Raw genomic sequence first — 15107 nt, 5'->3', positions numbered from 1 at the left:
TACATGTGTGAGAATTTCTATACATTCCCCAAACTTTCATGCTGTGTCTCCAGCCACCAAGTGCAATATATCTGCTTTCCTCCAAATGTGGACCCCAATATAATAACAAGGACATTAAAGCTTAAAGTGAGTATTCAGTAATCGTCATAGATATATGTTCACCAATTAGCATATAATATTAAAGGCTTTCTTTAAAATAAATAAACATGTCATACTTAACCTCCTCTGTGCAGTTGGTTTTGCACAACGCATCCCCAATCCTCTTCTTCATGGGTCCCTCGCCGGCACTCTTGGCCCCTCCCTCCTGCCAAGTGCCCCCAGAGCAAGCAGCTTGCAGTGGGGGCACCCAAGCAGGCTCATTCCCGAGCCGCTGCTCTGCGTGTCCATTCACACACAGAGCCGCCTCTCTCTCTCCTCATTGGCTCACTGGCTGTGATTGACCAATGGCTTCCGCTGCTGTCTCAGCCAATGAGGAGGGAGAGTCCCCGGAGAGCCGAGGCTCTCGTGCGCATCGCTGGATTGTGATGGGGTTCAGGTAAGTATTGGGGGGGGCTGCTACACAGAGAAGGTTTTTTAACTTCAGGTGTAAAAAACCTTGAGCATTTAGAACCACTTTAAATCATCCACACCAAGGGAATGTCTACTCCAGCATGCTTCTGTATTCTCCTCCTCCTCTTCCAGCAGTTCCAGACCCACAGGTAAGGATACATGCAAATACAAAATACAATTATTCTATTTTGTGTTTGCGTGTACAAACACAAACCGGTCGATCCGAGTATAAGTCGAGGCCCCTAATTTACCACAAAAAACTGGGGAAAACGTATTGACCCGAGTATAAGACGAGGGTGAGAAATGCAGCAGCTACTGTAAGTGGAAAAGAGTGTCAACAATGCCCATCTGCAGCTGCATGCCTCCCTGTGTCTTGTGCATGTGTCCTGTGCATGTGTCCCTGTGTATGTATGCATCCTACCTGTGTCCTGTGCATGTGTCCCTGTGTATGTGTGCATCCTACCTGTGTCCTGTGCATGTGTCCCTGTGTATGTGTGCATCCTACCTGTGTCCTGTGCATGCCTCCGTGTGCCGCTCTGTACCGATCAGCGTTTGATAATACCATTCGGCGGCTGTTCTACTGATCAAAAGCCGCGCCTCCTCCTCGTCTGTGATAGGCAGAACACTCCATTTCCCAGCAGTCAGCGGTCAGCCTATCACGGACATTCTCTCATCCTCATACCACGGACGAGGATGAGAGAATGTCCGTGATAGGCTGTACACTGACTGCTGGGAAATGGAGTTTTCTGCCTATCACAGATGAGGAGGAGGCGCGGCTTTTGAACAGTGGAATGGCCGCTGAATGGTAATATCAGACGCTTACCGCCGTCTGTCTGCATGACACGCTGATCATGTAGGTAGATGGCGGTGACTCGTGAAAGGAGGGTCGCACGCCTCTGGTATCATCCACAAGAAAATTTATTGGAGACTGCTCAGATAGAACACGGTCCTACCATGGTGTTCTGTCTTAGCAGTCTCCAATAAAGTTTCTTGTGAATAATTCCATCGGAATTGGCATTGAATTGTTTTATTCTCATAATAATTATAAGCAGATTTCCAGAGCACCCTCCCCCCTTACATTACAGTGCACCCCACTTATCTTGTGTCACTGGGGGCGGAGCTGGGGAGCAGAAAGTGCAGGGTCTGGAGAAGGACCAGAGGAGGGCTGGAGTCAGTTGCCAGAGTCTTCTGAATGCTGATACCATGGGAGTCGGAGACAAGGGGGCTGCTGCACAGAGAGATGCAGGATCTGTAGGAGTCCTTCTCTCTGCTGCTGACTGCTGAGACAAGGTCAGGGCAGAGATGAAGGGGGTGCTGCAGCTGTAGGAGAGGTGCAAGGGCCACACGAAATAGCCTAGAGGGCTGAATTCAGCTTGCGAGCCTTGTGAATGACACATGTGTCCTTCACAGTGCAGTCACCACAAGGGGTCTCTCTCTCCCCTGAATGCAAATTACCACTGTTTACACTTCTACATCAGAAGTAAGACCCACTTCTCTGTCCACATAAGTGAGGCTCCTTGGAATGGAAAGCAATGCCAGAAGCTGAAGAGGTGAGATCATTCCAGAACTGTACAGAAAAGGTCCGGGAGTGATCCATCCTCCAGCTGCTATCCAAAGCTGAAATATCAGTTTAGGTTCCAGTGACCCTTTAAAAATGGTGTCACTGCCTTTTTTATATAAGTGCCATAATATAGGTTATTCGCATTACTTCAACAACTTCTAACAATCATTAGTTGGACGTAAGAAGGCAGGTCGATGGTAAGGTTATAGAACGGTATAAACATAATTATCATTTTTCAAACGCAAGAACGGCTGGTGAAGGAATCCTTCGTTCAGTCTCTCCTAAATCTGAGATTTAATGGGGCTCGTAATAAAATGATGGAGAGGTCCGGACTGAGATATTAAAGTACTCATTCACTGGCACAAGCTCATTCAATATTCAGCCTTCAAAGGATTAAAATTTCTTCCCAATAAAATATAAAAATAGATGGAGTTGATATATCTGTTGCCACTACAACCAAAAGACTTATGCCGCGTACACACGGTCGGACTTTTCATCTACAAAAGTCCAACGGACGCCGACGGACTAAAGCTGGCTGGTAATCCGATCGTGTGTGGGCTTCTCCGGACTTTCAGCAGACTTTTTCAGCCTCAAATCCGACGGACTTTAGATTTGAAACATGCTTCAAATCTTTACGTCGTAACTACGACGGACCCCGAAATCCGCTCGTCTGTGTGCTAGTCCGACGGACAAAAACCCATGCTAGGGCAGCTATTGGCTACTGGCTATGAACTTCCTTATTTTAGTCCGGAGTACGTCATCACGTACGAATCCGTCGGACTTTTGTGTGGTTGTGTGTAGGCAAGTCCGTTCGTTAGAAAGTCTGCTGCAAGTCCGCCGAAAGTCCGCCGGAAGTCCGCCGGAAGTCTGTCGGACAGGCTGTCGGACTTTTGTAGACGAAAAGTCCGACCGTGTGTACGCGGCATTAGAGAGAACCTGTGTTTTGCCTGTACCCTCCCCAGCAGCACATACTCATTTTAACTTTACTCTTTCGTTGCTCCTGCTTATTGGTAAAGTAGGTGACAGCAATGGGCCCAGCACCAGCGTTGCCACCCTGTATGTTACAACGAGCAAGAAGTACACTATCTTACCAAAAGTATTAGGACGCCTGCCTTCACACTCACATGAACTTTAACGGCATCCCAGTCTTAATCCGTAGGGCTCAATATTGAGTTGGCCCACCCTTTGCAGCTATAATAGCCTCAACTCTTCTAGGAAGGTTGTCCACAAGGTTTAGGAGTGTGTCTATAGGAATGTTTGACCATTCTTCTAGAAGAGCATTTGTAAGGTCAGACAGTGATGTTGGCCGAGATCCATGTTTATCCATGTGATCGGCTGTTTCCAATCACAGCCGGTCACATGGAGATGCCAGTAATCGGTGCTCCTCGCCTCACACTGACAGAGTGTGAGGAGAAAAGAGCCGATCAGGGGCATCTCCTCACAGAGGACATGTAGGTATGTAATCAGGGCACTGATCATCAGTGCCCTGATTACAATTAAGTGCCCACCAGTGCCAGGAATGAGTGCCCACCACTGCCAGCAATCGGTGCCCACCAGTGCCCACAAGTGCCAGCAATCAGTGCCAACAAGTTCCAGCAATCAATGGCCATTAGTGATGCCAGTCAGTGCTGACTATCAGTGCTGCCCATCAATGCCCTTCACTGCTGCCCATCAATGCCCATCAGTGCCACCCAACAGTGCCGCCTATCCGTGCTGCCATCTGTGCCCACCAATGCTGCCTATCTGTACCCACCAGCGCAGCCTATCAGTGCCACCCATCAGTGCCACCCAGTGCCACCCATCAGTGCCACATATCAGTGCCACCTATCAGTGCCCATAAGTCCGGCATATTCGTGCCTCCTCATCAGTGCCACCTAATCAGTGCCCATCAGTGAAGGAGAAAAATTACTCATTTACAAAATTTACTGACAGAAACTAAGAAAAACTTTTTGTTTTCAAAACTCTCGGTCCTATTTTATTTTTTTTTTTAAGGAAAAAATAAAAAACCCAGAAGTGATTAAATACCACCAAAAGAAAGCTCTATTTGTGTGAAGAAATATGATAAAACATTCACATGGTTACAGTGTAGCATGACCACGCCATTGTCATTCAAAGTGTGACAGCGCTGAAAGCTGAAAAATTGCCGGGGCAGGAAGGGGGTGTAAGTGCCCTGTATTGAGGTGGTTAAAGTTCATGTGTGTGTAAAGGCCGGTGTCCCAATACTTTTGGTAATATAGTGTTTATTTCACATGGTGTCTCCTCTTACTCGCTTGAGGAAAGGTGACTATGTGTTGCTAGGGGGTAAATAAACAATCTGTTACTTGGCATGGGCAAAGTACACTTTCACTTTAAAACAAACATGCCCCACCCCAATTTCAGTTAATAAACCTGAATACCTAAAAACATTCTTCTAACTAGAACAACGTTAGTAGTATATACCTGCCTCCTCTTCCCCCAGTTTCCATAGTATCATCATTTGTATCCCCTGCCAATCACTAACCCGCATCGCCATTAAAAAAAAAAAAAGATTAGGTATGGCACAGGAGCAAGATAATGCTATTGTTAGGCAGGCAGAGAAGAAAGAAGCCGGCCATCTGTAACATCATGCCCTTCACCTCGCATTAGCACCATATCTAATTTCCTTGATGCGAGGGAAAAAAAAGGCTCTGCATGGCATCTGACAAAGTCTTTTTTTCTTTCTTTCAAACTAATTATTGAAATGTTGTATAGTGCATAACATCTTGTACTTCACGTCACACCTGCATCACACAAAATGACACTAATCTTACAAAAAAAACCAAAACATTTATTTTTGGTTCTGCAGTTAGAAAAGAGATCTCCCCGAAGGCACTGGTGATGTTGCCTTCCCAGGGAACATCTATCTGTACAGCTGGCTGGGGATACGTCACCATTGCCTTCAGGAGATCAAGAAGTGGACACAAAAAAAAAAGCTAAGTAAAAGCAAAAAAAACCCAAATGTTTAAAAAAAAAACAAATGTTAGATGATTTCCCATCAGCATGCAGAGCTGCACACTGATGTGAGTTTTACTGAAAGGGGAAAAAGGTCTTCTTTAAAGAGAGCGTGTGAATACAGAACTATGGAAGATGCTATTGCTGGTCTGGGGCTTTCTGATCCTGGCTTCATTACCTAGTAAGATACTGACCTAGAATAAGCATCCAGCCAGTTGGTTAACAAAAAAATGATCACCCATCCACAGTGTCATTGACTATCTGGGTGATAAAGCCAGGATAAAGGTGATGCCAATGCTGGGCTGAACTGCTTGATCTGCATATTACACCGGGAGACCAGATCTTCTCTCTTTGTAATCAGCATTCTATTGCCTCTTTAACGGTCCCACCCTGACAGCAGCTCCTGATATACAGAGCTCTCAAAGTGAAAGCCAAACTTTTTAGGAATCCACAGACATAGGATTGTCTGTAACCCCCGTTGCAGCCAGTTTGTAAAAGGTACCAAGTGGTGCCATGGCATCACTGCGATTTGGGCATGTTGGCTCTCCCCTTTTATGTGTTTTTCCAGCAGCTGCATGTGGGTGGTGAGAAGAATCCACACACTTCATCATGGGACACTGTTAGAGAAATTAGGTGCTTATTTTATAATCATTTAATGCATGCTTGCAAAAGATTGCTTAGAAGTAGAATAGTTTCAAGTTACACAGAGTTGTTTCGAGTCCTTGAAATGCATATAAATCACAGAGATAAGATAGTTCAGTTTTAGTTCATCAATTAGAAGAAGAAACATTTTGACAGCAGTTGAAATATAGCCTGATAAGATAAAACATCCTATACAGGTGGTTTAGAAATAACTATGTGGAATATGGGAGTTATGTACAGTACATTAATTAAGTTTGACAGGGTCAAACAAAGGTGTGCTTGTGCCCTCATTAAAACTATTATTAAAACTGTTAAAATACATTGAATAAGAAAACACTGATATGTATGTATATATTAATAATTAGACAATATTGAATAAAGTAGTTGGCTTTGTGTGTGTATATATATCTATATATATATATAGATATATATCTATATATATATATATCTATATATATATATAGATATATATATAGATATATATATATATAGATATAGATATAATTTAAATGGAATCACACTATGTGGCCCAATTTTTTTCCTTTTACCATATATAATACTGGGAGGATCTGTTCTTGATCTTTGGTCACTGTTCCCTTGGTGGATACCCATTAATGTTATACATTGTGACGGACCCCTGTCTGATTGGTCTACATCAGAAACTGTTTATGCTGATTTTCTTCCCTGGGTGTGTTACACCACAAGCTCTGTTGACTCATCGGGCGTATGCCTAGTTGGGTTCAACTCGTCTGGTAAGCCTCTTTCCTTTTGGTGGTGGATTATCACCAGAAAACCAGTTCACAGATTTATCTTGCAAGTCACTTTATATAGTGGAGTCACTTTAAGGACTTTCATTCTAATATATATATGCACTGTTGGTTTATGTAAACATCATCATTATTGTTGTTTGTATATTAGAGTAAAATTGTATATATTTTATCATGGTTTATGCACATCAGTAATGGTTTGTTACAAGTTTGATCCCATCAGGGGAATCTCACTTTCACCTTCACTTTTAGCACTGCACTTTACCACTTTCCGATTGCAAGTTTTACAATTGTTAGACAGACAAGTCAGATAGGAGCCCATAAGGCTGGACTCTATGTATGCTGCCCTATTGCATGGGTCATAAAGATCAGAACCAATGGGCAAATATATGTCCTTTTGTTGTAACTTGTTTCCTCGTACAAATAAAGAGAACTTCTTGACTTGATCCAGAGCGTGGTCTAAGGTGAATTTCCCTCACAGACACCTCCTGGTTATGCCTCTCCTACTGCCTGACTTAAAGAAACAAAAAGCAGAGTGCAGGGAGACCCTCCTGACCCTTCCCAGATGATCTCTGGTTAACAGAGGACAACATTACATTATCAGTAAAAAAGGGAGGACAGACCATATTGGCCCCATAAAGAATGAGGAAGGACATCTGGTTGCAAAGCATGGGGATATGGTGAAGGTATTGAATTTATTCTTCTTCTCAATCTTCACAAGGGAATCGGGGGGCTTTAGTAACCAAAACGGCAGTGTTTATCCTTATGACACATCACAGGAAGCATCTCCATGGTTAACAGAGGACAGAATTAAAATTATACTTGGGAAACTTAACATTAATAAATCACCGGGACCAGATGGCTTGCATCCGAGGGTACTTAGGGAACTCAGTCAAGTAATTGCCAGACCATTGTTCCTAATTTTACTGGCAGTCTACTGACTGGAATGGTACCAGGTGATTGGAGAAAAGCCAGTGTAGTACCAATATTTAAAAAGGGCCCAAAATACATCCCTGGGAATTACAGACCAGTTAGCCTAACATCAATAGTATGCAAGCTTTTGGAGGGGATGATAAGGGACTATATACAAGATTTTAGTAATGAGAACGGTATCATATTAGCAGTAATCAGCATGGATTCATGAAGAATCTTGCCAAACCAATCTATTAACCTTCTTTGAGGAGGTGGGTTGCCATCTAGATAAAGGAAGGCCCATAGATGTGGTGAATCTGGATTTTGCAAAAGCATTTGACACAGTTCCCCATAATCGTTTACTGTACAAAATAAGGTCCTTTGGCATGGACATGGTGAATCCGGATTTTGCAAAAGCATTTGACACAGCTCCCCATAAATGTTTATTGTACAAAATAAGGTCCGTTGGCATGGCTACAAGGGTGAGTTCAGAGGGTGGTGATAAATGGGGAGTACTCAGAATGGTCAGGGGTGGGTAGTGGGTCCCCCCAGGGTTCTGTGCTGGGACCAATCCTATTTATTTTGTTCATAAACTACCTGGAGTATGAGTAAACAGTTCAATCTCTGAATTTGCGGATGATACTAAGCTAAGCAGGGCAATATCTTCTCTGCAGGATGTGGAAACCTTGCAAAAAGATCTGAACAAATTAATGGGGTGGGCAACTACATGGCAAATGAGGTTCAATGTGGAAAAATGTAAAATAATGCATTTGGGTGGCAAAATATGAATGCAATCTATACACTGGGGGGGAGAACCTCTGGGGAATCTAGGATGGAAAAGGACCTGGGGGTCCTAGTAGATGATAGGCTCATGTGCAATGGCATGCAATGCCAAGCTGCTGCTAACAAAGCAAACAGAATATTGGCATGCATTTAAAAGGGAATCAATTCCAGAGATAAAACGATAATTCTCCCGCTCTACAAGACTCTGGTCTGGCCGCATCTAGAGTATGCAGTCCAGTTCTGGGCACCAGTCCTCAGGAAGGATGTACTGGAAATGGAGCGAGTACAAAGAAGGGTAACTAACTAATAAAGGGTCTGAAGGATATTAATTATGAGGAAAGGTTGCGAGCACTGAACTTATTTTCTCTAGAGAAGAGACGCTTGAGGGGGGATACGATTTCAATTTATAAATACCATATTGGTGACCCCACAACAGGGATAAAACTTTTTCGCGGAAGGGAGTTTAACAAGATACGTGACCACTCATTAAAATTAGAAGAAAAGAGGTTTAACCTTAAACTACGTAGAGGGTTCTTTACTGTAAGAGCGGCAAGGATGTGTAATTCCCTGCCACAGATAAACACCTGAACGACCGCAACATACAGGGATATACAATGTAATACTGACATATAATCACACACACATAGGTTGGACTTGATGGACTTGTATCTTTTTTCAAACTCACCTACTATGTAACTATGTATCATCTGATAGGCCATCTGATGATGTTGATTGTATACACACACACTGATATAGTCTGTATATAGTCTGATATAGTTTGGACATCTCAATATAATTCACATGTTCAACTTATGTGATTTTTCTTATTTACTTGTAGTGATATGATATTTTGTACCGTGCTTCACAAGTCTCCTGAGGAAGCCATTGCGTGGTGAAACATGTTGAGCAGAAACTACTTTACACATATTATGACCGCATGAATTTCATTATGATAGTTTTTATGATCACCTTGTTTTTAACTTTTGTATATGTATAATAAAACTTATGTGATTTTATAATTTAAATATCTTGGTATACTGATTTGTCTGGAACCTTAAAAATCCTATTTGTGTATCTAAAAACATTTGTGTATTTTCAGGATGTGGTGCCTTTATCACCAGATATTTGGCTGATTATCAAAAAATTACATTATCAGTCTGGGTATGGCACAGTGAGGCACCCAACTTCCCTCCCAGGTCTGTCAAGAAGGCAACTTCTTGAAACTGTAAATTTACAAACATTTGGCAACCCTACCCACGATCCAAATTATTTTACCCAATCCCAACCTCCATGCCATTCTAGAAATGCTAGCCTCCACCCTCCTTGCCTTTCTATTGGCTAGTTAAGACGACTCATCAAATTTGGTGGCCTGTAGGAAGATATAGAGAGCATGAGGAGGTGGACCAGACCTGAAAGCTGTTGCTGCTATTGAAGTGGATATAAGCATGCAAGCGGAAACCTGTAGGCGGGTGGGGGAACATTTGGAGATCAGATTCCCTCCACAGGTTTACATGAATGTGCTCTACTAGTATGATGTCTTACCTCTCCATTTTCTTTCTGCAGTTTTGATTTTATAGACAAGCAGCTGGTAATGTCATTGGATTTCCTCAGCTCTAAAGGAAAGAGAAAATAAAATATAAATAAAAGGGATCTATATGCTTTGGTTATTATAAATTTATGATGTGCTTCTTGCGTGTGATTATTAAGTCACCATTCACATGGGAGAAAATAAAAGACTTCTGTGTCATAATATTGAAATACCCAAAGCATGACTGCAACACAGTAAAAACCAGGGACTTTCTAGGACACCATCCAGGGATTTAAAAAAAAAATTAAATTTAGATTTAAAAGAATCACATACAGTAATACCTCGGATTGCGAGTAACATAGTTTACAAGCATTTCGCAATACGAGCTATTATTTTTTAAAAATCCTGACTCGGTTTGCGAGCGTTGTCTCGCAAGACGAGCAAGATTCAAGCCAATAGGGTGTGCAGTACCACATTTGGCCAGAGGTGCGGGGGCGCCGGTGACACTTGGAGCCGGTTAGATGCACTCGGAGACACTCAGTAACATTCCGTTCCCGAGTGTCTCCGAGTGAATCTGAGCGGCTCCAAGCAATCTCCGAGTACCTCTGGCGCCCCCTCACCTCTGGCCACATGTGGTACTGCATACAATAGCAGTCACTGTGGAACGAATCATTTGAGTTTACATCCTATGGGGAAACTTGCTTTGATATACGAGTGCTTTGGATTACAAGCATTCTTCTGGAACGAATTATTCTCATAATCCAAGGTTCCACTGGATTATGCTCAATATAGAAAACATGAACATGGGACTTTTAAGGAGCAATTAAGGTCACACTCATATTTAAAAATATAAAGCAAATATTTTATTGATATAAAAATTGAAAATACCATATATACACATTAAAAAGCATTAGCTACAGCACAAGTACAGAATAAACTTGTGATACAATCTTACATATACAGCTGTTTTGTTATCACAAGTGCTAACGTGTATTGCTAGGTATTCAAAATCTTATATAACATTACAGTAAATATACTATTCTATCCCTTGGCTATATGATCCCTATCCCTTAGCTTGATGTAGACGCCAAGTAAAAAAAAAAATATATATCACTGGGGGAAATTTTAGGGCATATGTAATCACTGCATTCTAGGAACACCTATTCACTCTCAAAGGCACTATCACTATCATGCAAAAAGATAATCCTCCCTTCATAAATCAATAGAATTTTTGGAGATCCATAGATTAATGGTATCCTGGATGCCGCACTGAATGCCCATTCCTCATTCTGGCATCCAGGACACACTTCTCATGTGATATGAGGATCCAGAAATTCTATTTAAGAGTTTATCACAAGTTTAATCTACATGTTCTGTACTTCGTGTTTTTGAATATATACAGTGCCTTGAAAAAGTATTCACACCCCTTGAAATTTTTGTCATGTTACAACCAAAAAACTAAATGTATTTTTTGGAATTTTATGTGATAGACCAATACATTTTTTAACTAAAAAAAACATGGAAAAGTGCAATTAAGATCAAACTAATGTATACAGCTCCAATTTTATTAATACACATTAAACATAATACATATATATGCATACAGTGCCTTGAAAAAGTATTCATACCCCTTGAAATTTTCCACAATTTGTCATGTTACAACCAAAAATGTAAATGTATTTTATATTATATATCAACACAAAGTGGCACATAAATTGTGAAGTGGAAGGAAACTGATAAATGGTTTACAATTTCTTTTACAAATAAATATCTGAAAAGTGTGGCGTGCATTTGTACTCAGCCCCCTTTACTCTGATACCGCTAACTAAAATCTAGTGGAACCATTTGCCTTCAGAAGTCACCCAATTAGTAAACAGAGTGTCAGAAACCATGAATCAGACTGAGACAGAAGTACAGTTAAATCACACTTGTTTAATAATAATAATAATAAAAAGGTAAACAGAGTAAACGTAGTCAAAACATAGCCAGAGTTCAGGAACCGGAATGGATAGTCAGACAAGCCAAAACATCAGGGAGCCAGAGATGAGCGTAGTAGAACAGCAAGCAGGATCTGGAGCCAGAAGGAATGTCAGCAAAGCAAGTCTTTAACAGGAAAACAGGAGAGCATCTCTAGAGATGTGACCAAGGCAGAGATCATCTGGGCTGGATGGCTTAAGTAGGCAGGACTGACGAGCAGGATATCATCAACAGGTGAGTGACTGTGGAGAGAAAGGAGCTGGCAATTAGCCGACAGCTGAGCGGCCAGCTTTGAGAAGCCCTCATAGGTTTGTTAGAGAATGTTAGTGAACAAACAGCATCTTGAAGACCATGGAATACACCAGATAGGTCAGTGATAAAGTTGTGGAAAAGTTTAAAGCAGGGTTAAGTTATAAAATATATCCCAAGCTTTGAACATCTCACAGAGCACTGTTCAATCCATCATCCCTAAAATGGAAAGAGTATGGCAAAACTGCAAACCTACCAAGACATGGCCGTCCACCTAAACTGACAGACCGGGCAAGGACATTAATCTGGCCTTTATGGAGGCGTGGCAAGAAGAAAGGTATTGTTGGAAAAAAGCCATAAGAAGTCCTGTTTGCAGTTTGCGAGAAGCCGTATGGGGGACACAGCAAACATATGAAAGAAGGTACTAAATTTAGCTTTCTGGCCTCAAAGCAAAACACTATGTATGGCAGGAAACTAACACTGTGAATCACCCTAAACACACTATCCCCGCCATGAAACATGGTCGTGGCAGCATCATGTTGTGGGGATGATTTTCTTCAGCAGGGACAGGGAAGCTGGTCAGAGTTGATGGGATGATGGATGGAGCAAAATACAGGGCAATCTTAGATGAAAACCTGTTATGCCGCGTACACACGATCGCACATTTCGACAACAAAATCCATGGATTTTTTCGATGGATGTTGGCTCAAACTTGTCTTGCATACACACGGTCACACAAATCTTGTCGGAAATTCCGATCACCAAGAACGTGGTGACGTACACGTACGACGAGCCGAGAAAAATGAAGGCTCTTCTGCTTGATTCCGAGCATGCGTGGAATTTTGTGCGTCGGAATTGTGTACATACGATCGGAATTTACGACAACGGATTTTGTTGTCAGAAAATTTGAGATCCAGATCTCAAATTTTGTTTTTCTGAAACTCAGACGGAAAATGTCCGATGGAGCCTACACACGGTCGGAATTTCCGACAACAAGCTCCCATCGAACATTTGTTGTCGGAAATTCCGACCGTGTGTACGCGGCATTAGAGTCTGCAAAAGACTTGAGACTGGGGCGGAGGTTCACCTTCCAGCAGGACAACAACCATAAACATACAGACAGAACTACAATGGAATGGTTTAGATCAAAGCATATTCATGTGTTAGAATGGCCCAGTCAAAGTCCAGACCTAAATCCAATTGAGAATATGTGGCAAGACTTGACAATTGCTGTTCACAGAGGTTTTCCATCCAATCTGACAGAGCTTGAGCTATTTTGCAAAGAAGAATGGGCAAAAATGTCACTAGATGTGCAAAGCTGGTAGAGACATCCCCCAAAAGACTTGCAGCTGTAATTGCAGCAAAAGGTGGTTCTACAAAGTATTGACTCAGGGGGGCTAAATACAAATGCACCCCACACTTTTCACATATTTATTTGTAAAAAGTTTTGAAAAAGCATTTATCATTTTCCTTCTACTTCACAATTATGTGCTACTTTGTGTTGGTCTATAATATAAAATCCCAATAAAATACATTTACATTTTTGGTTGTAACATGATGAATTGTGGAAAATCTCAAGGGGTATGAATACTTTTTCAAGACACTGTATATATTTATATTATATGTACAGTATATATTATGTTTTACGTGTATTAATAAAATGGTAGCTGTATACTTGTATACATTAGTTTGATCTTAATTGCATCTTACTTTTTCAAAAAGTAAAAAAAAGTTTAAAAAATGTGGGATATGATGAATTGATGTTTGGCGTTTTCTCACTATGCCTTCTTTCTTACTTTATTTTTGTCTCATTATTAAAGAACCCGTGTCAGCTCATTTTTCCTTTTTTGCCCTCTGTATCCCATTGAGGAGATTTCACTTCACTTTCTTTCCCATAGCCAAAACAAAAAGTGAGAGTAAATCTCTCCAAACTGAAGCTGTCACCAGAACTAATGTACCCATTGAAAGATTTACTCTCTATTTCTGCTCTACCGAAAAATCAAAATTTGGGATTTGCTTTCACTTACACTCTTGCTGACAATGGTAAACAGGGCAAATAACAGTTGTGCTCCACTCTACTTTCCCTCTCTGCTCTACCCAAAAAAAAAAATTTAAAAAAAGCTTTGCCTTTAGTTACTCTTTATTCGGCTTATAGTCAAATGACAGCCGGGCGGGACATTCGTCGTTCTGGGACTACAGAGTTATGCCATGCTTACCCGCAGTATGCTTGTAAGGTCCCTGTCATTCTTCCTCGAAATTGTGTGGCTGGCAAACGAAACCAGCAGGGGCATTTAATGCATCATGCACATACATCAGTGCTATGTCATCCTAAATCCATTATAGATTCCCTTCAGTCCTGTGTTGATACTACAAGGGCTGTACCAAAAGCAGTGGCGGCTGGTGCTCAAAATTTTTTGGGGGGGCGCAAACAAACTGAAAATTTCTGAAACAAAACCCATCAATTGCAGCCTCACTGTACCATCAATCGCAGCCACTGTGCCATCAAACGCAGCCACTGTGCCCATCAATTTCCGCCACTGTACCAAACGCAGCCACTATGTCATCAAACACAGCCACTGTGCCATCACACGCAGCCACTGTGCCCATCAATTGCTGCCACTGTGCCCATCAAATGCAGCCACTGTGCCCATCAAACGCAGCCACTGTGCCATATCAAATGCTCCTACTGTGCCATCAAATGCTACCACTGTGCCCCATCAAATACAACTACTGTGCCCATCTTATGCAGCCATTGTGCAGCCACTGTGCCCATCAAATACAGCCTCACTGTGCCCATCAAATGCAGCCTTGGTGTGCCCATCAAATGCAGCCTTACTGTGCCCATCAAATGCAGCCTTGGTGTGCCCATCAAATGCAGCCTTACTGTGCCCATCAAATGCAGCCTCACTGTGCCCCATCAAATGCAACCTCATTGTGCCCCATCAAATGCAACCTCACTGTGCCCATCAAATGCAGTCTCACTGCGCCCCATCAAATGCTCCCACTGTGCCATATCAAATGCTGCCAGTTGGCCCCCCCGCCCACCGTCTGTACTTACCGTGTCTCGGTGGCGGTGGGAAAGCTCCTCATTGTCTTCTCCCATCCTCTCTTCCTATTCTCTGATATGATTGGATGCCTGATAGGCGTCCAATCACAGTGCCTGTCATTT

The 15107-nt window shown here is 42.0% G+C and overlaps 1 protein-coding gene across 2 annotated transcripts in view; it reads right to left on the bottom strand.

Moving 5' to 3' along the window:
• PARP8 (poly(ADP-ribose) polymerase family member 8) overlaps positions 1–15107 on the bottom strand; it is a 416167-nt gene that overhangs the window by 174563 nt on the left and 226497 nt on the right. For both annotated transcript variants that reach the window (XM_073622188.1, XM_073622196.1), the window contains exon 5: positions 9727–9797. In XM_073622188.1, coding sequence (XP_073478289.1) covers positions 9727–9797 — 71 coding nt within the window. The remainder of the gene's footprint in view (positions 1–9726; positions 9798–15107) is intronic.

This window comes from Aquarana catesbeiana, linkage group LG01 (genome assembly GCF_042186555.1).
Source record: "Aquarana catesbeiana isolate 2022-GZ linkage group LG01, ASM4218655v1, whole genome shotgun sequence".
Taxonomy (NCBI): Eukaryota; Metazoa; Chordata; class Amphibia; order Anura; family Ranidae; genus Aquarana; species Aquarana catesbeiana.
The sequence above is the reverse complement of the archived record's forward strand: the minus strand, read 5'-3'. Positions and strand labels throughout refer to the sequence as shown.